This window comes from Pelodiscus sinensis, chromosome 1, assembly GCF_049634645.1.
Source record: "Pelodiscus sinensis isolate JC-2024 chromosome 1, ASM4963464v1, whole genome shotgun sequence".
NCBI lineage: Eukaryota > Metazoa > Chordata > Testudines > Trionychidae > Pelodiscus > Pelodiscus sinensis.
The window spans coordinates 96,796,866-96,817,303 of NC_134711.1; the positions used below are offsets into that span (position 1 = coordinate 96,796,866).

Below are 20,438 nucleotides of genomic sequence, written 5' to 3' on the forward strand. Positions count from 1 at the left end.
CCAGCTCAACGAATGCTGCTGATGAAGCCTGGGCTCGCGTGGAACAAGTGGTCATGATGGCCAGAGGTGAACTTTTGTGTACTTATAGCAAGCCTGGATACAGGCGATTATCCAGGATGAAATTCTTTGGGATGACACAGGCAGCCCTATCATCCTTTATGCTACTATTCCAAAGAGTTGTGTGGACTTGTGAAAGGACTTAGTTCTCTGAACATAGAAGGCAAGGGCCCACCCTACATCCAGCATATGAAACAGATGTTCTTCAGTGGTCTTGTGAGGTTTTGGGAAGAAGACAAAGAAAAAATAACCTGGTAATTGTGGAATTGCAACACCACCTTTGGTAGGAACACCTTTGGGGTGCAGCTGGACCTTGTCTATGAAGAACACTCTCTAGGGGGATTCTGATGGAAGGGCTTTGAACTCAGAGCCCCACCTAGTTGAGACAATCCCCACCAGGAAGGTGACATACCAGGAGATAATCTGCAGGGAGCATGATGTTCATGACTTGAAGGGGGACTACCACGAGCCTTGACAGGACCAGATTAAAGTCCCATGGAGGGATCAGTTTGCAAACCTGAGGGTAGAGTCTCTCCAGCCCCTTAAGAAACCTGACCGTTATCTCGTTGAAGAACAGTGATTTGCCATTCCCTGGAAGATGGAAGGCAGAGTTGGCTGCCAAGTAAACCTTAATAGCTGAAAGAGCCAAACCCTGATGCTTTAGGTGGAACAGATAGCCCAAGACAGACTGCAGTAAAGATCAGGATGGAGAGAGATTCTGTTTGGAGGCCCAAGTGAAATGTTTCCTCTTGGCCAGGTAGATAGCCCAATGAAAGGCTTTCTATTACTTAGCAAGATCTGTCAAAGCTGATATGAGTAGGCCTGTCCCCTTCAGGGTTCAGCCATACAATAACCATGCAGTCGGGTGCAAGGAGGTGAAGAAACCAGCCATGGTCTTGTGAAATCAAGTGTGCAAAGAGTGGAAGTGGGAGTGGAGCTGCCACTAAGATACCCAGAAGCCTTCTGAACCAGTGCTGGCATGGCCATGCCGGTGCTATCAGGCTAGCCTTCACTTTGTTCCATTTGTTTTTTAGAAGGACTTTGTGAACCAAAGGGGTGGGCAGGAAGGCATACCACAGGCCGTAGGCTCACAAGAGCAGTAAGGCATCAGTGAGGGAGCCCATGCTGTGCCTGTGCAGCGAAGAGGATGGATGGCATTTCCTGTTTTGTCTGGCAGTGGAGACTCCCACCTCTGGAAGATGACACTGTAGACCTCTGGTCGAGGGGCAAAGGATCTGCTGAGACAATACATTTTGAGCCCTGGGGAGCTGTGATGCCTCAAGGTGAATGGCATGTTCACAGTTAAGACCCACAGTCAGAGCTTCCTGGCACAGGACCAGAGATGGAGAGTCTCTCTGCTTGATGTGAAACACTGAAGCAGAGTTGCCTCTCAGGACCTGCACCACTTGGAGCTCTGGAGAAGGAATGTCTGGCTTCTTCTGGGACCAGAAGCCCTGAGTCCTGAGACTATCAAGGTGGGCTTCCCATCCCAGATCTGACAGGTCCAAAACTAGTAGTCTCAACAGCTGAGAGGCAGCAAAGGATACCCCTTCCATTACAGATTCTGGGTCTCTCCACCAGGTCGGCAAAGCAAGGATTGGAGGCAGAATTGCGAGTATTAAGTCCAGGTGGTGTTTGCTCAGGGAGTAGACTGACAGCAGACACATCAGGAGGGGTCTGAGGCACAGCCTTGCATCACGAACGTGCATGCTGCCATGTGTCCCAGTAGTTTGAGGCAAATCTGAGCAGTCATTAATGGGTGGATTGTGACCTGGGAAATCAGGCCATATACAGCTCAGAATCTGGTAGAGGCGGCTTCGGCCTGGGCTGAGTCCAGCCCTGCTCTAATGAACTCTATTCTCTGAGCTGGCACCAGGGCTGACCTCTGCTTGTTTTCAACAAACCCAGCACCTGGAAGGTGGCTGTGGTGGTGCTGATGCTGTACCGGACCTGCTCCTGCAACTGACCTTTGATCAGCCAGTCGCTGAGGTACGAGTAGATTTGCATGCTTCAGCGAGGAAGGCTGCTACCACTGCCATACGCTTTGTGAAGACTGGTAGGGCAGCTGAGTGGCCAAAGGAAGAGTGGTGAATTGGTAGTGGAGTTGACAAGCTACAGACCTGAGAAATCTTTTCTGACTGCAAAAGAGAGAGATGTGGAAATAATCATCCTTTTGGTCGAGGGTGGTGTACAGGGATCTATTGAGGGAAAGATGGCGGCAGGGAGCTCATGTGGAGGTGACACAGGTCCAGAATGGGCTGTTCATGCCCTTCTCCTGGCTTTCAAAGTTAGGAAACATCAGGAATAAAACTCCTTTCCTCTCAAAACTTTGAGGAACCTCTTATATGGCCCCTCCCCCCTCCATATGGGTGAGAAGCTGCCCATGAGAAGGACCCCTAAAAGGGGAAGAGGTGGGAAGGCGGGATAGATGAACATTGGAGGATATAACTAACTTGTTACTGTACTCAGCATTGCACTGTTCGATGTTATATCATGCTAAAGGACAACAGTGCTGGGGGAGTGCTTTGCACGGATGTTGTGTTCGGTGCCAATTCAGAGCACCCCAAGCCTGGCCTGAGAGTCACCTCCATAAGAATGGCCTTCAGTTGAAAGTCACGATTCTTTCTTGTGCGAGGTTGGAAGTCCCTACAGATCTGGCACTTCTCTCTAATGTGAGACTCCCTCAGGCACTTTGGACAGCTAGTACCTGGGTCACTCACTGACATCTGCTTGCCCCATGAAGCATATGGCGGCTTGAATCCCAGGGACAGGAGCATGTGCAGTCCTTGAAATAAGCATTACATTTTTAAACAGATTTTTATTGCTGTTTGGAAAACCTCTGGGGCCAAAGGGGCCAGATTTTACCATTTCATTTTTAAATCAAGAAATTCAAGTTATTATTGAAGGCAATTTTCAACTTCTCATCAGGACAAGAATGTGTGTGTGTGTTTTATACACGGTTCTCCTGGGCTTAGAAGTAGAAAAGTTAAACATATTCTGTAGGTGTTGCTGCAGTCCAGTTACATAGCCCACATATAGATTTAAAAGGACCCTTGCATCCATTTGGAACAATTTGCCATGGGCTGTGCTGAATTCTCCATCACTGCACATTTTAAAGTCAAGATAAAATATTTTTCTTATATTCTCTAGTTCAAAAGAATTAATTCAGGAAGTCCTATAGCCTATGTTTCGCTGCAGATCAGACTAGTTGATCAGAATGATTCCTTCCGTCCTTATAATGTCTGAAGACATTAAAAACATACAATTTTACTTAATGTTATTAGCAATTTAGATTTTAAAATATTTTAAGAAAATCTTTTTACTATATATTTGCATTTTCTATACAACATCCGGCATGAATGATGAAACAAGGCTATTCAGTTTCACTTTTCTTTATACAGGTTGAACCTCTATAATCCGGCACACACTGGTCCGGCAACATCCGTGGCTCGGCATGATTTTAGTTAGCCGAATGTCTGCTTATCATGGGCGTGGCCAAGTTTCCTGTGGTCCCATAATGTCTGTTTGTAGCCACCAGACCTGGCTCTCAGTGTTCTGGGCTGTTATTTAGGGTTTAATTCGAGCTAACTGTCTTCTAAGAACCCAATAAGCAGTGGAAGTGTTGGTAATGCTGCTAGACAATATTAAATCTTCTCTGATATGGCAAATTCTCTGATTCAGCACCGGTCAGGTCCCAAGGGTGCTGGACTAGAGAGATTCAATCTGTAGTTAATTTATTTCTGGCTACAATGCAGCAGCACAATGGTGGAGTGTTTGGGAGCATTTATATTATTGAAATGTTTTATATAGATGCTTTAAATAACCAGAATGACCCTAAAATGAAGCTGCTTTTCTTGAGTATGAACAAGTGATTAGCTAAACCCAGCAAGGGCACCATTTTGGGAGGGCAGGCGGTAGTGGTGGAGGGAGGGTCTACAGCCGTATGCATTGGAATGCTGCTTGCTCTTCTCTCTCTTGCTCTCATGATCAGAAAACACGAGGAAAATATGTACCTTGAGTCACATCTCTGCCCTCTCCTCTCACCAGCCGGGCGGGAGAGGAATGCATGCAAGCTGTGTACTTTTCCCTCGCTCCCGGATAGTCAGGGGAAGGGGAAGAAGAGCAAGCAGCATTCCGGCAGACACAGCTATAGCCTCCACTCTGCCCTCCTGAAATGGCACCCTTGAAATCCAGCTTCAATTATGGCTACAAGTTCAGGACTTTATAAACAAAATACACCTAAAAACCTCTCTCATCACCTTCCTTATTTACTTCTATTCTTCATAATTACATAGCATGGCAAGATATTTATGGTATTTTAAGGGATGGTTTTCAATTAATTCATGTTGACTTTGTTTTGCAGTGGAAAAATAAAGTTGATTATGGAAGTCTGGGCTGGAAACTAGATTTAACAATTCTACATTTTTAATACGGTTGAATCCTTCTATTCACAAAATAAATGGGATGATATAAAATAATGCATAGGGTAGCTATCTGATCTAGTAGCAAAATATGCCTTTGGCTGTGCTAGAAAGTGGATTGTGTTCAACATTCCAGCTGGGAGTAATAGCAGTGACCTTCATGTTGAATAGTACTTCTAGTAAAAAAACTTCTCCTGGACACCAAGCAGGAACAAATAAAGAAGCTGGAATGGAATTAAAACTTTACGGCACAGTTTCTTAACCACAATACCATGGGTGAAAGACCTAAGATCAAGTATTTGTTTAGAACATTACAGCTCCTTTGGTGATCAGACAAAAAGTCATTGCATGTCTGCTCTGAGGAAGCCCAGTCATAGCACCAGAATCATCAGCTGACATTAGAATGGCGTGTGATGGCATTTCACGTTACAAAGGGAAGATCGACCTGCAGAATGTGGACAGATTCAGCATTTCAAATTCCTTTTTGAATACTGCATGCTAGTTCCACAGCTCTGAAGAGATGAAATTCTCAGTTGAAAGTACATGTAGCAATTTGAGGGGGGGCAGGGGTGGGGAGGGAAGGAAGGCTTATTTCAAAGCAGAGTTTCTCTCAGGGCAAGGGGCTCGGATCCTTTACCATTGCACTTCTACCCAGATGGGCATATCCAAGACATTACTCTATAAATAGTTCTCACACTGTTTTTTTTATATATGTGCTCTGCAGCGTTGATATCACACAGAACACCATGTATCATTCAAAAATGTCCAACTAGGTCAATAACATAGGTAATCATTCTTAAAACATATGGTGTGAACATAGGTAATACTAAGTACTGAATTCATCTGGATTCTACAGTCTTATTACTCTCTCACTGCATGAGTGGCAGATGTGGATGAAAAATCTGGGTTAGACTTTGCCTAGGGAAGACAGTGGCAGTTACTTATTGTTGGGGAATACTTTTAGTGGAATTAAGGGAGGCAGTATCCATACAATCTCCAGAGACACATCTGTCGATTGCCACAACAGTTGACAGTCTCTGTATCCTACTGGATGCACCAAGGTAGATTCTGATAGCTAATGGGGTCTGTACTGCATTTTCTCCTCATCTTTGGCTTCCCATCTTTCCTCGTTAGCATAGGCCTCACAATCATTATCCCATGCCTTTGCTATCTCTAAGCTCAACAGCTGCAGCATGCTCTTAGGGCTACCTTTCAAGGTCATACAGAAGCCTGTTTTTTGAATAGGAATGAACACATTCCTTTGCTCCCTTCTCTGCACCTGCACATCAACAGGTAGCCAGAGTAATTTTAGATGTTGCTTATAAGCTTCTAGGCCCCAAATGGCTTGTAATTCATCAGTCCCAGCAGAGCAGTTAAGACAGGAGTAGTAGGCAGCATGAACACCTATTTTCCAGGACCCAGGTTAGATCTGTCTCTGGGGAAGGCCCTAGCACTTGAAGCTCACTCCCTCTGGTGGTCCACCAGAGCCTCAGTTTGGCAGTCTCTGGGAACAACATAGGTGCAATTATTTGGCCAGTACTTTTAGTTAATTTTCCACCCTCTTATCACAGCCTGCTATCAGGAAGGTAATTTGGATAGAGCATTGCTCTCAAGTTACAGAATTGTATATCCTCCTTCCCAAAAAAAGGGGGTTATACAATTCTGTATATGCCACCACTTTTTGTTAATAGCACCTTGTTGTTCGGGTCACACTGTCGGTGACTGAAAAAAAACCTTTCCACGTCCAAGTGCGGGTCTCTGAATTATCTAGATTGTTATTGGTCTGGCAGCAAAGAGAAGGAGAGACCCACCCCCGCATTTGTGCGTCTTATTGATCAGACTGGGTTCATTAACTCAGACACAAAGCTACTCATCTAAATGTTTGGGAAGCAGCTAAAAATAGTGAGTCAGTTCAGTAGCACCTCATCAGAAAATCTGGATACCTACACTTCTCACTGTGCCCCTCCCTCCAAAGGCAGAGCCATTAAGCAAGAAAATAAGGAAGTCACGTTTATTGAAACTTCTTCGCTAGTTAGGAGGTGGAGGTGTCTCAAGATCTCCAGCATGCAGATAGTATTTTACTTTCTTGCTTGTGATCCAGACTGCCCGGCTATTTTTCCCTGATACACCTTGAAACTGATCCAACAGTGTCCATGCTTTATTTTGACTTGAATGGGACTGTTCATGTGCTTAAAATTAAGAGGTACTTACATCCATTACTGAACTTCCTCAGTCTCAAGTCTGTGCCTCTGCCAGTGCAGGACTGTTATTTACAGTACAATTTCTAAAGCTTTGTTGAGTTTAATTTTCAAATCCAATTTTTTCTCTTTTAAACAAGTACTGGGAGACTATAATTGGCTATAGTATTATAACCCGTCTTTTCAGGCCTTCAAACTTTGGAAGAGGCAAGATCCTATGAACTAAAATATTGTACTTAATAAGAATCAAAATATTAGTCTGTTTCTACAAGCCAAATTCTACTCTCAGATATATACATGCAGTCAACTCTCAAATATCACTGAAATTTGCGTATGCCTATTGGAAGGCAGCATTTGACCTTCTACTTGTATTACGCCTCAGACACCTGAAACTTTTCTTTATTTGCTTAGGAAAATATTGTCCAAAAAGGTTGAATTGAAGGTTTTCTGAAAGCATGTTCAGTCTCTCCAACCTGTCTAAAGAGTGTCGATAAATGCTCCAGTATCGGCAGGATAATTCAGCAATGTACTTACCAACTTTAGCGGTGAGGAGTCCTGTGGCACCTTATAGCCTATAAGGTGCCACAGGACTCCTCGCCGCTTTTGCAGATTCAGACTAACACAGCTACCCCTCTGATACTTACCAACTTTACAACGTTAATACTGGGTTATGAAAACAAAACATGGGCAATATACTTGAAAACAAGTTTATTAGTCTTTTATACCCTGTCTGGAAAATTAAACTAATGTTTAAGCAATATGGATAAACCACTGGAGTTCATCAAACCTAGGCCGTGATGCAGCAAAGCACTTGCATCCTGAATGCAGGACTATTACATGCTTAAAAGTTATTCATGTGCAGTGCTTTGCTGGAGCAGGGGCTTATTACAAGATTACTATACACCTCATTCACCCAGGCTGCTTGAGTCCCCACCAATTGTTCATGATGTTCGCTCTAGCACAGTCTCCCAATTAACTTAGAATAACAGGGGGGAAAACAATAGGAATTCATCAGCAGTCTTCCCCCTCCTCAGTTATAAAAGTCACTCCTTGCCACGGAAATCCCTTCCAGTTCTGCACACTTCTTTATTTCTTGTTCAAAATTGGGTTTTTTGCTCATTCATTGTACTTAGCCAATTTTAGCCTGGGTATAATGTTCATGGATTGAAGTTCTTGGAATAAAAGCTTACAGGCGTATGGAATGCGCAGGGACGATACATGGCATGACGATTTGCAGTAATGGCACCTAGGGAAACAACAAATAAACAAAGTAATTGCTGGTTTACACATGAAGCTCTGCTGCAATCATCAAATAGTTCTTGCATCCCACTGCACTTCAATACATTTTCTATGGCAGCGATCTTAGAACATAATAAGCCCTCTGGCCTGTTACAGACATGCACATCCTTAAATATTGGAAGTTCCTAAATAATCGCATTGAAGCCAACAAGATTATTCATGTGCTTACAATTAAACCTTTGCTTTGCTGGATTGGGAACTGAGCACTCAGGATCTTGTAAGACTGGGCACTATATCCCGATTGCACACGGGGAATACCAGCACTGAAGAGACAGCGTTACATAAAGAGTGGTCAAGAGGATTCAAAATCTTAACATTTCTAATTGTTCAGTTTCCATTCAATTGTTCAGCTTCTACTAATTTTCAAAACTGATACTGCAGGGAGAAGGAGCCTTCACCCTTAGTTTTCTCATCTGAGATTTCTCCCATTACCGAAAAATATCCCAGACCCAATCATACAACGCACGATTATGCTGAATATTTCTCTCGCCTTTGGCCTTCACAGACAAATAAGCAACCAAAGCAGTGCAGATTGCAATTGAAATGGGAAATTAGTGGAGCAGCCTTTAAATAGATGTTCCCACCACTGGTCACTCAGGGTAACAGAATTTTATGGTAATTTAGGGAGTTTTTCTTTTGTTTGCTGTATAATTATTTTTAGCACATTTGTGCAACTGGGCAAGTCAAATAAATTAGAATGAAAATGCCCTATGTTCAACAGCCTAATATCAAACTCTCACATATTCTACAGATTATTTTACACAGAGATAAGAACCAGCAACATAAAATTTAGTATTTACTCCCTCTCACTCTAATCTTACACATCACATGGAGAACTGCAAACTCTTCTTCAGTTATCATTTCTACTTTCCCATTTCTCATTCTTCATTCATCCATTCTGCGTAATACTTTATACAGTTTAGAAAGCAATCCACTGAGGAAATTCAAGGACTAAGGAGTCTGTAATGGGCTATCCATATTTTCAACCTCTAGAGGCAGGTTCAAGTCTTGTCTCAGATCATTAGGCCCTAAACTTCCTATTTGATGGCTGAATAGTGATAGAAATGTAGCCGTGTTAATCTGGTGTAGCTGAAACAAAATACAGGACTATGTAGCACTTTAAAGACTAACAAGATGGTTTATTAGGAACCCAATGAGGAAGTGGGTCCGGCCCACGAAAGCTCATCACCTAATAAACCATCTTGTTAGTCTTTAAAGTGCTACATAGTCCTGTATTTGATGGCTGTTTGCTTGTAGACTCATTCCAATGTCAATGGGAGTTGATTTGGCACATGGATATTTATTTCTACTTTGGCGGTCAGTCCACAAAGACCAGACTTTGTTTTACCTTAAACCCTCTGAAACTCAACTTCAATTAGGACAGAATTTGGCACAGAGACTATTAACTAATTTCCCAGTTCCAGTGATAGCTGCTCCATCTGAGTCAGAAGGAACCAGTGCCTGAATAATGAGGAGTTCTATAGTCTCTTACCAATCCCTGGAGCCATTCAGAGTGCATTCCCTCCCCACTTACCTGGTCACTGATGTCAACTAATTAAAATGTATGGAAATGTTAACTAATGTTTGCCAAGCACTTTGAAGATGAAAAGCACTACACAAATGTTAAGTATTATTCCGGAGCTATATTTAAAGTGTTAATCAGTTGGCTTCATAACTTAAAGATTCAATGGCTTTCTTTAAAGTGAACATGCAAAATAAGATTAGGATGTAAACCCTCTAAACAGGAAAACATTAAAAATTAGTCAATTTACCAGCCAGAATATCCCAGCAAGCCGCACTGTCCACAGACATCCACTTCAAAGGCATCGCTTGAAATCATCAGTCTCTCTAGCAAAAGCATGCTGGCTCCATAACCTATTAAACAATCTCGTTCCATTTCTCCAAGACGTAAACCACCGTCACGTGATCGACCTTCAGTGGGCTGCCTTTGAAATAAGGAATTTTAAAAATACAAAAAATGTTTCTGGAACATATGTCCTCAAATTTCAGGAACACATTCTTTAAAGAATTGCACTAATAGGCTTAAGTTAAAGGTTTATAACTATAGGGGAAATCCTGCCAACTTTTATTCATGCAACTAGTCCTTACTTATGGGTGAGTAATATGTAATAGTCACATGCGTAAGGATTGCAGAACCATAATTTTTTATTTCACATATTTTGTTGAATAAATGCAAAAAATCTTGAATTTTCATTAGTCAAGAATACAGCTACAACATAATAGACGGATGAAAGATTAATCAACATCATAGTTAAAGAGCATTCAAGCACTGAAGTTTTATTATCCACCCAAATAAAACAGGAGTCAAAAAACAGAGAGTGAACCCTCAAATTACTATGTTTTCAACTGGGTATATTATAGTTAATTGGATTTAGAAAAAAATATTCACACCTCTGATAAAGTTTTAATGAATCATTTGATACATTTAGAAATGAAAAAAACATACTGGAAAAACGAGATGTTAGTTTTAATATGACTTTTTTAAAAAGTAAATTAACTTTTACAGTTTTAAAAATTTACTGTCACTTTAAAACACATATTAAATGGGGACACCTGTGTTTTATGCATCACTTGAAATATTTTAAAAGTTGAATTATACAAACAGATACTCCAGGAATCCCTTTTTGCCAAGTCTTTTATATAACTCATAACACAACAGCTAGAAACACTACGATCCTCCTCCAGTGTTCTCTTGATCTCTCAGAGCTAGGTAAAACACATGAAATTTGCAATATGTCCTGAACAAACATCAATATTTAGGACCCAAGACAGCAAATTCCAAGATACAGGACCCTTGTTAACAAAGCCTGGCCTCCTGCTGCCTCTCTTTTGTGTGTGTTAATGTATTATTAAACTGGAAATAATTTAAAAAGATGTTTCTCAACATTTACCCAGTTTGCAGAAAAGCAAAACATACTTAAACAGATTTGCTGTAGAGTCAGTATTACTTGTGATTCTGATGTACTAGCACACTGCAACAATACCTGGGATACAACAGCAGCTGGATGATAAAAAAAAAAAACCCAACTTTAACAAAATGTAATAGAAACATTTAAAAATATCATAATGTGTTAAACCGCACAATCTACATTCAGTGCCTAAATCATTACAGTATCATTTAAGTAATTAAGAAGAAAGGCTATATTTTATCTTAAATACTTATTTCTGTATCTTTTATCTTCACTGAAGAATAGATATTAGCCTCCTGGTTTTCCACTCCCTGAAGATAATTCTCTTGCATGCAGTTTTAATATTGTCTGTCCTGAGCAATTTGCTAACCAGAAAGTAACCACCAGAATATGCCACATATGGTGGTCCTAAAGCACAGGGTTTTACCTAGCTCATGGAGCTGGATATCTGGATTCTTTGCATCACTGGAGTGACACAAAGCAACCACTGTGTACTGGCAAATCAGGTCTGCAACTTTTGTAGTACTGTATACATATTTTGTGTCTATTAATTCAAATTATTTTATTTCTGCACTAAAGATGTAATTTTAGAGTGAAAAATCATTCCAGAAATACATTGCCTGAATATCTAATTATCCTGTTTAACTACAAAAAGTTATCTTAGTTACTAGATTACATTGATCTTGGTAAGGTTTAAATTGTATTTACTTGCTGAAGAAGTCTTTCCCTTTTTCCTCTCATCTCTTAGGGAACGTAAAGCTAATCTGTTTGCAATTCAAATTGTCCTTCCATTCATGTAACTGGTTTCATTTTCTTCCTTCTTGTGACACTAGGAAGAATTTGTTTACATTTTAACATCCTAGTTCTCACCCATCTGGATGCTGGCATCTTCATTGCTCAGATGTTGCTTTAATGACTGTGGTGTATGGTGCTTATCCAGCAAGGCTATGAGGATCAAATTTTGAAAGGTATTTGAACAAAGATGCACCTAGGCATCTAAGCACCCTAGAAACTTAGCTGCATCTTTCAGGTGCCTAACTACATTTGAAAACCTATGTCTGAGTCCCCCAAACTCCAAGTTAATGGAAGGATGAGATTCTGGAAAAAAACATACACTCTTTCCTTTCCAGTCCTTAAAAAAAGCTAGTCTTTAAAGTAAAGCAGCTAAGCAAGGGAACGGACAGACTTGCCGGGCCCTTGGTCAAGTGTGTGTCTGTCTCTGTCTGTGTGGCTCCATGGACCCAGAAGAGACGGGGCCTGAGGTGGAAGATGCAGGAGCTCCAGCAGCAATTTAACGGGTCCAGGGCTCCAGCTGCCTGTATCAGAGGCACCGGGGGAGGGGGAGGAGGCTGCTCTGACAGCGGCTCCTGTCCACAGGGCTCCCAACAGGGAGCTGGGTGGTGGAGGCCCGGGCTGGCCACACTCAGGTGCTGCTCCAGCAGCAGCCACAGGCCACCACAAACAGGGGCTGGTGCCAGGCCAGCCCCTGCCCATGGCTAGCCCTATCTGCTGCGAACAGGGGCTGTTTGCTGGAGCAGCTTCTATTTGCAGCAGACAGGCTGCTGGACTCAGTGCGAGCCGGGACTGAGCAGACCTGTGTTGTACTGGTCCGGGACATTGCGCATCTACGTTTTAAATGTAGTAAGAGCCGCAGCATGCGTGGGGCTCCCGGAGCTGGCAGGAACCAGGACTGCTCAGTGCTAGCTCCAGGCAGCTCCCGGAGCTACCCCTGCTGCAGCTCTGCACAGCCGTCCTCATCGACTAATCGATACAATTTGTATCAACTACACAAATAGATAACTGCAATTTAACATCCCTGAAATGAACCCATCTGCTTCCTCAATGCATAGCAACAGTTAAAAAAAAAAAAAAAAAAAAAAAAAAAGCAAAACCTGATGCTTAAGACAATGGAGGCTGCACAGAATCTTTAGGACCAGTGATGTCTGAAAAGGAAAGAACATAGCTTTGAATCTCAGATCTCAGGTGGAGTTTTCCACAGCTATAAAGATATAGTTTTATATAGCAAAACTAAGCACATTTGATCTGGAAATGATTGAGACGATATCCAGTGAACCTCACAATGAGAATGTCATTTTTATAGGGTTACTGTTCAAAGCACGGAGCCACATTTGAAGAGACGGTTAAGTCCACTCTGTCCTTGTAAAATGCAACAGATGAAGAAATGAGTGTGAAAGTCTGGATCTCATTCTCTTAGCAGAGGTGGTGGTAATAAGACGATATGAATTAGTGGAGAAAGACAGTTTCTAAGATTAGTTATGAGGCAGCTTAAATAGAACAATCCACTAGCTTCCTCAAAGGCAAGTAAAGAGCTCAGTGTACAGAGTACAATGCCATTTAGTGAAACAGGTGAAACAGCTTGTACAAAAAAAGTAGAAAAGGCTAAGAAAAATCATTTCATGATACCTCTGGATGGTCGGTGCAGCTAGGGCTGGGGAAGGCAGACCTCCAGCCCCACCTCCAGCCCTGCCCCCTCTGCTGAGGCCCCACCACAGGGAGGGGAGGAGGTGAGGCAGCACACCAAGTGCGCCTATCACCACCATGGGAAGGGCAAGAGGGGAACGTTCCCGCCCCAGCCTCCCCAGCCCCAAGCACTGGGGAGGGAGGAGCCCTCGTGGTCAGAGCCTCCCCAGCCTGGAGCACCAGGGAAAGTGGAGGGTGCGTGGTTGCAGCCTCTCTGCCCCAGAGCACAGGGAGAGTGGATGCTGGGGACCACAACACTCTGCCCCCAGAATGCCTACAGCAGGTGCTCTGAGGGCAGCGTGGGGGCAGGGTCATGCCTGGTGATTTGGGAAGGCAAAGTCTTTCCCCACCTAGGCTACCAGACACCCATGATGATACCACTGTCTTAAAACAGAGAGAGACTGCAGAACTGGAATTTATATACAAGTTTGACACTGTTACCCTGGGCTTGAATAAAGACATTAACTGACTGGCGCATTAGAAAGCCTATTTCTCCTGCCTTTAACATTTGCATTTCCACATCAAAAGCTATGAATGGGACACATCCAGCCCACTTAATTAGCCTCATTAACATGGATCCTATAATTAACAGGTACTTCTTTTGCTGTTATACACACCTTGGTTTCTGTTATTTCCACTCTAATTCATCTGATGAAGTGGGTTTTACCCACAAAAGCTCATGATTCTATATATTTTTGTTAGTCTCTAAGGTGCCAACAGGACTACTCATTGTTTTTTAAACACCAATATTACTCTGAGATTAAGCTCACAATGTAGTAGCTCTAGCAGGTAATATAAACATTTGGGGAAGCAACGTGAAACCAGATCATAGAACTCAGATAAGAAAATGATCCCATTAATAAAGCTGTGGTTTTCCTAGCTATTGGTGTACAAGCTTTCATTATGAATATGGGTGGTCTGTGAGCTTTGCACTGTCCAAGAAAAAGAATGAGGCAGACAGATCACTAGTGATGCACCGGTACTATTACCAGTGACAGTACCACTCTTGCCTGTTGCTCAAATTGGAAAGAGATGGGGATCGGTGGTAGTGCTATGCTCTCTCTTCTACTGCTGCAGGTTGGAAATTTAAAAAAGGAACAAGTTGGAATACTGTCATAAGACTTCTATTCATTTCCCTCCCCAGTTCAAGCAGCGGTACCTTTGACTTTCTTGCATAAAACACAAGACAACTTGCATGCCTTATCCAAAACAGATCGCACTGGAAAAATGAATGCACAAGAAGTGTTTGCAGTGAAGAACAAGAAACAGTGTATACATCTGCATCAGGTAAACCAGAGATAAATCCACTTCTTCACTCACAGAATCATTAAATCAAGAAACCTCTTGGAAGCTGGCATTGATAAGTCAGACTTTTTTAGCTATGCCAAGGGAATTACAGAAATAGATGTAGTAGTTCTACACCCAATGCTAATAGGCTTGGAGAAGCAAGATGAAAGGAAAGATTAAGATTATGGAACATGTTTATTCAAGAGGAAAGCCAGCTGAAATCATACACGGACTTTTATTCAGGTGTGGAAGATTATAAAAAGGGAACAGTGATCAATTGCTGTCATTCGTTAACAATAATGGATCAAAAGGTAATGGTGCTAAGATTCGAGGTACACTCAGAAATAGCCCAAGAACTGATACCTGCCTCCAATTCCTTATTTTACAGAAATATTGTAGTAAACATGACATTGCAAATCGTATTCTAAGAGCACAGGAAAATTGCTGCCAACTGTTGTCAAGGTAAGATTAGTTAGTTGAATATGGTTCCAGAAAATATTTTGGAATTATCTTCACTAGTGATATTCAAGACTAGACTGAACAACCAAGTAACTGACAGGATTTTGGGACCATGCAAGCAATCCTACTATGATGCAGAGAGATGGACTAGAGAGAGATCCATTAGAGGTCACTTCCAAACATAAATGATTCAGTGATATAAGATTCGGTAGCCTGAGACGGAATCATCAACTTGAAGGCTGAATGAGTAGACATATAGTTAATAGCTGAAGGGGATGAGTTGTTTGGTCGCAGGGCAAGAAGCCAGATACATTCAATGGAAGCAGAAGATTTCCGAGTCCTTGAATACGTAGATGGAAGCAGTAAATCTCTAGAAGCATACTACATTACATGCACACTTTTTCCAAACACATCCTTTGACTCCTAGACCTGAAACTAAAGACTAGACACCAAGATTGCTCCTGATGGAGTGCAGTAGTATAAGTTTGCCCATGTTTATTCCAGGGGAAAGCTAAATGAAAGCAAACATGAGTGCAGAAAACAGAATTCATATTTAGTGCAATAATAGCCAAACCACAAGAGCAGAGGAAGCGTTATCAGATCTTTAATGAAACAGCTGAAAATGGAGAATTACCATAGGCTTCTTTGTAAATTTTGACTCTGATGAATCACACGGTTTGCTGAAATTGCCAACAAGCACCACACAGAAGAACAGCAGAAAGGTCAGAGATTAGTAAATACAACCTTGGGATGTAGATCCCTCTTGGCCATACCCCAGGGACTGAGGTATGGCCGAAAAGGGAAATTACACTGAATTGTAGCCAGTTCTATTCATTTCAATTTAAAAAAAGCAAAGGTTTATATCCCAACTTTAAACTATGTAAAAATCCCAATTTTTTCTTCCATTCACACTCTGCATTGCAAAAAGACTACAGTTAAATCAAAAACAGAAAGGGAAAAAGCTCTTAAAATGCCAGAGATGACAGAAACAAAAAAAACAACAAAAAAACAACAAAAAAAGAGAGAAATACTCTTAAACAACCCCACAGGCCTAGATATCAGTTATGTTTAAACATCACCCATTGAGTCCCAATGTTTATATTTCCCCAGACAACAATAGTGTGAGAAGCCTTAACCTGAACTGTACAACATAATTTGGATTTGCAAACTAGTTTCCTCCTTTTGCAGTTTCACAAGAGTTCTGTTTTTTCACAATATTAAACAAGAAACATAAAATATGTTGAATGCCAAGAGACAAAGCGCCATATCTGGTGAGTGAGCGTAACACTTCTCTGATTATATATCAAGTACTCAGCATATATTCTTCAACAATACCTGGTAAGCACAGCTCTAGGTCCTCGAGCTCTGGCATGCATCTTATCCAACACCATATGCTTTAGTTTCTGATAATATACAGGACCAAAATAGATATAGGCTTCCAAGGGTTCTCTAAAGGAATGAAAACAAGCTCAATATTCTTAGCTCATTTGCATCGTAAGATATGAAACAATTTACTAGTAAGGAACAGTGAGAAAGCCATTTGAAATAACCAAGAGCCTTATATTATTTAAAAAAATGCATTTGGACTTTAGGACACTTTGCAACAGAGTCAAGAATAAACTTCTGGAGAATAGCTTAGTAGTACTTCCTCCTAACAGTACAGCACATTACAGTACATTCATGTGAAGAATAAGGCTCTGAACTTGCAACTGCTAGCATGGGGGCAGACTGGTGTGCCATCTGACTTCAGTGAGGCTGTCTGGGTGAATTTCATCTGTGCGCTCGGTTGGAAGCTAATAGTCACTGTTTGAGAGATGTGGAACTGTGATTTACGATATTATTCACATCACTTAATTTGTCTCATTCATACGGCTTACGTTATCAAGATAAATTAATACATGCAGAATGTATACCTAATTTAGAAATCAAGGAGTAAATAGGGCACTTATATCTAGGTGTCTCTTGACCTCATTTATATTCTAATTGCCTTGCCAACTAACTTATTCCATGTGTTGATGATCCTTTTCATTCAATAAATATGATTTGTTTCCAGAGAAGTGGAGGGCAGTGGAGGAGACAGGAGGAACAGCAAAAAAAAGCAGGAACATGAGATTAAGAGATCTTTTTAAAAAGACAAGCATGTTGGGACACATGGTTTTTTCCTGTTCCTAAACTATTTAATGTTCTTTGAACTCCATGTGTCTGATGACAGTCTAATCAACACAGCAGGAAGTTACAGATCAGACACCAATGTAAGACTGAATCACTGTACAATCAGCAAAAAGCACACACACAGAAAGCTCGAGAAACAGACACTTGCTCCTATTCCATATTTTAGTTTTTACTATTGTAGTAAATGTGACACTGCAAATCTTACTCTAAAAACACATACAAATTGCTGCCATTTTTTTTCCTGAAGAAAATTACTTAAGCCCCATATAGGGAAAACTTTTTTTTTAAAAAAAACAACACAATACACAGTTAACCTGTAGAACTCCTTGCCAGAGGATGTTGTAATGGCCAAGACTATAGCAGGGTAAAAAAACAAAACAAAAAAAAAACCCCAAAAAACCCCCAAACTAGACAATTTCATGGAGGATAAGTCCATCAATGGCTATTAGCCAAGATAGGTGGGAATAAGTGATAGAGGAGGGAATCACTTGATAATTACCTGTTCTGTTCATTCCCTCTGGGATAGTTCACACTGGCCACTGGGAAGACAGGACTGTCCTGGGCTAGATGGACTTTTGGACTGACCCAGTATAGCTATTCTTACGTTACATTAATTTGGAGAGCTGAGGCTTAATTCTTTTCGTCATGTATACTAACAGTAATTCAGGCTAAGGTCTCTCACATGTAATCAAGCATTTTAAGTTCAAAAAGTAAAATTTAAGAACAGTGAAAAATATATACTATTCTCAAGCCATTTCCTTTAATCTCACAAGCAGGGGGGACACTTCTCAATAAGAGATGATGTTCTTTAACTCTGAGACAAAAGTTTTCAATTGTGTCCCAACTGACTATTCCTTTCTTACTCCTAAATGCCTAAATTTTTGCAGCAGATTCTTACCCAGTGATGCCAGATGTTACATAGTCCTTCCCTAAGTAGTTATATCCATGACGAATGAGATCTTCACACACATCCTTAACTTTACTACCCCCAAAAGCTGTTCCGTAGTGAAATCTGCCATCTAGGACACCAGCTTTCCCTGCCAGGAGCTCAATTAACTTCCCCACCTGTGCAATGGAAAAACATGAGAAGTTATTAAGGAAGAATGCTTCTTGGAAAGACATTACACCTCTGAAACACTGCCTCAAGTTTTAGAATTTAGCATCTTCATACAGGACTGTCAATTCACTGGCATATGGAAGGCAAGACTTGCAAATTCACTGTCACCTGGCTGCTCCTCTACATCATTCACATTTGGAAGGTGAACAAGACCTACAACGGAGTCCCCACAACTCGAGGGCCAAGGGAGTTAGAGCACTGGAGAACAGCCACAGGAGTGGAGGGGAGAAAGACAGTGGTGAGGGGGAAAGAAAATATAGAAGGTAAAAACTATCCAGGGAGAAAGGCTGAATAAATAAAGAGCCAGATGATAGCCTGACTAGCATGGCAGTACAAGGGCATAAGAGGGTTCAAAGTGCCCCCTTATGTTTATGTATCAGCTACTTTCATTACGCACAGTAACACATATGGGAAAGTAGGCTCTGAAGAGCTTATACTTCCCCCACCCAGCTAGATGGAGTCTTGGCTCTGCCCCCAGCATGCTTAGTGGCGTAAATATGCTGGCTTGTTGGGGAGACTATGTGGTGCCTGGCATACACTCAAAGGTTGCATCCTGCCTGGAACAGTAGGGAGACCGGACATGAGATTGTGATTCCAGAGAGCTCCCAAATCACAATCTCTCCCTCAGTTGCTCCTTATGCAGGGCAGATTGTAATGTCACCATCTAGCTGAAAAGGAGCCATATTAGAGAAAAAACTGAAAGTAAATGAAAAAAGTTTAGAAGTTTAACAAGAGAAGAAGCGACGCATGAACTAGAAGAGATGCATCGTAGCACTGAAGAGAGAGTCAACTGAATAGGAAGAGGGAAAGAATAGAACAAAAGAGCTAAAATAAGGTATTTTATAGGAAGCTGACTTCTAATGGAGGATCTATTATTTCCTGGTGATTTAGCAATTTCTTGTCAAAAAACAATTTGGAATCTGAAGTTTTCCTTGGTTTCTATTTCAAAAGTTGCCCAGCAGGCCTCTTTTTTCCCCTGCATGCAATAGATCTGTGCTTGTTTAATTTTCATTCATTTTTGCTAAATAATGAAATTAAAAATCACTTATTTTACAGAGTTAAACAAACATTTGATTAGGCTTCACTCCTGCAGTTACTTTGGCACCCAGCTAAATTGTACTGTGCAAACAGTTCCTGGTATGTAAATTATTTGAGTAAATCCAAACTCACCAACCCATTAATGAGAGAGTCAGAACTATTAGGCCATGTCTACACTAGGAAACTATTTCGACATTACTAAATTCTAATTAATAACTCCCAACTTAATACATTCAAACTAGCTTGTCCACATTATGTGGAAGCCTCAAAATTAGTCGAAGGCAGGCTCCCTTAATATGAATGCACTAGCACTCTGGGGAGTAATTATTTCAAAATAGTGACACTGGAGTGTCCACACTACTTTTATTTTAAAATAAATATTTTGGAATTAGCGTTACAGCTGATGAGAAGCAGGAGTTGAGAGTTTGAATTCTGTGGCCCATTATTTCGACATAACAGGCTTGGTAGTGTGGACGCTCCACTTATAAATTCAACCTTGCGGAGGAAAGGGAGGATAGAGATTATTTCGAAATAAGGTCCTAGTGTAGACCATGGCTTAATGTTAACCTTTTTCACAATTCACACTCCTATAACTTTGACGTTCTGACACAAGTGAATGAAAAAGGTCAGATTTTCATCCTAAAAATTTGAGTGCTATTCACGTTCTCTCTCCCCCGCCCGCCTCTCCCCCCTGATGTAGACTAGAAGAATATACAGGTAAACTTCCCTTGGAATGAAGGAAGTTTATGAATCGCTTGGACAGCATGTGTTAAAACGGTGTGAAGGGAGGGATAGTATCCTGTCGACTGATTGCATTGCTTGTATGTTTTACTCTCTTACAAGTTTTAGGGGCAGCACTTACATGCATGATGTCAAGAAACTTTATCTCAATTTATTTCATATAGCATATTCAGGTATCTTATGACATGTACAAAGCAGCTCAAAGAAGAATACTAGAGCAGAAACTATGTGACATGAT

General features: G+C 41.3%; 1 protein-coding gene across 1 annotated transcript in view; it reads right to left on the reverse strand.

Moving 5' to 3' along the window:
- Positions 1–7,369: 7,369 nt before the first annotated feature.
- POLR3B (RNA polymerase III subunit B) overlaps positions 7,370–20,438 on the reverse strand; it is a 121,468-nt gene continuing 108,399 nt past the window's right edge. The window contains exons 25-28 of the mRNA XM_075938432.1: positions 18,203–18,369; positions 16,468–16,581; positions 9,748–9,921; positions 7,370–7,922 (exon numbers count right to left, since the gene is read on the reverse strand). Of these exons, the coding sequence (XP_075794547.1) occupies positions 7,793–7,922; positions 9,748–9,921; positions 16,468–16,581; positions 18,203–18,369 (585 nt within the window). The 3' untranslated portion in view covers positions 7,370–7,792. The remainder of the gene's footprint in view (positions 7,923–9,747; positions 9,922–16,467; positions 16,582–18,202; positions 18,370–20,438) is intronic.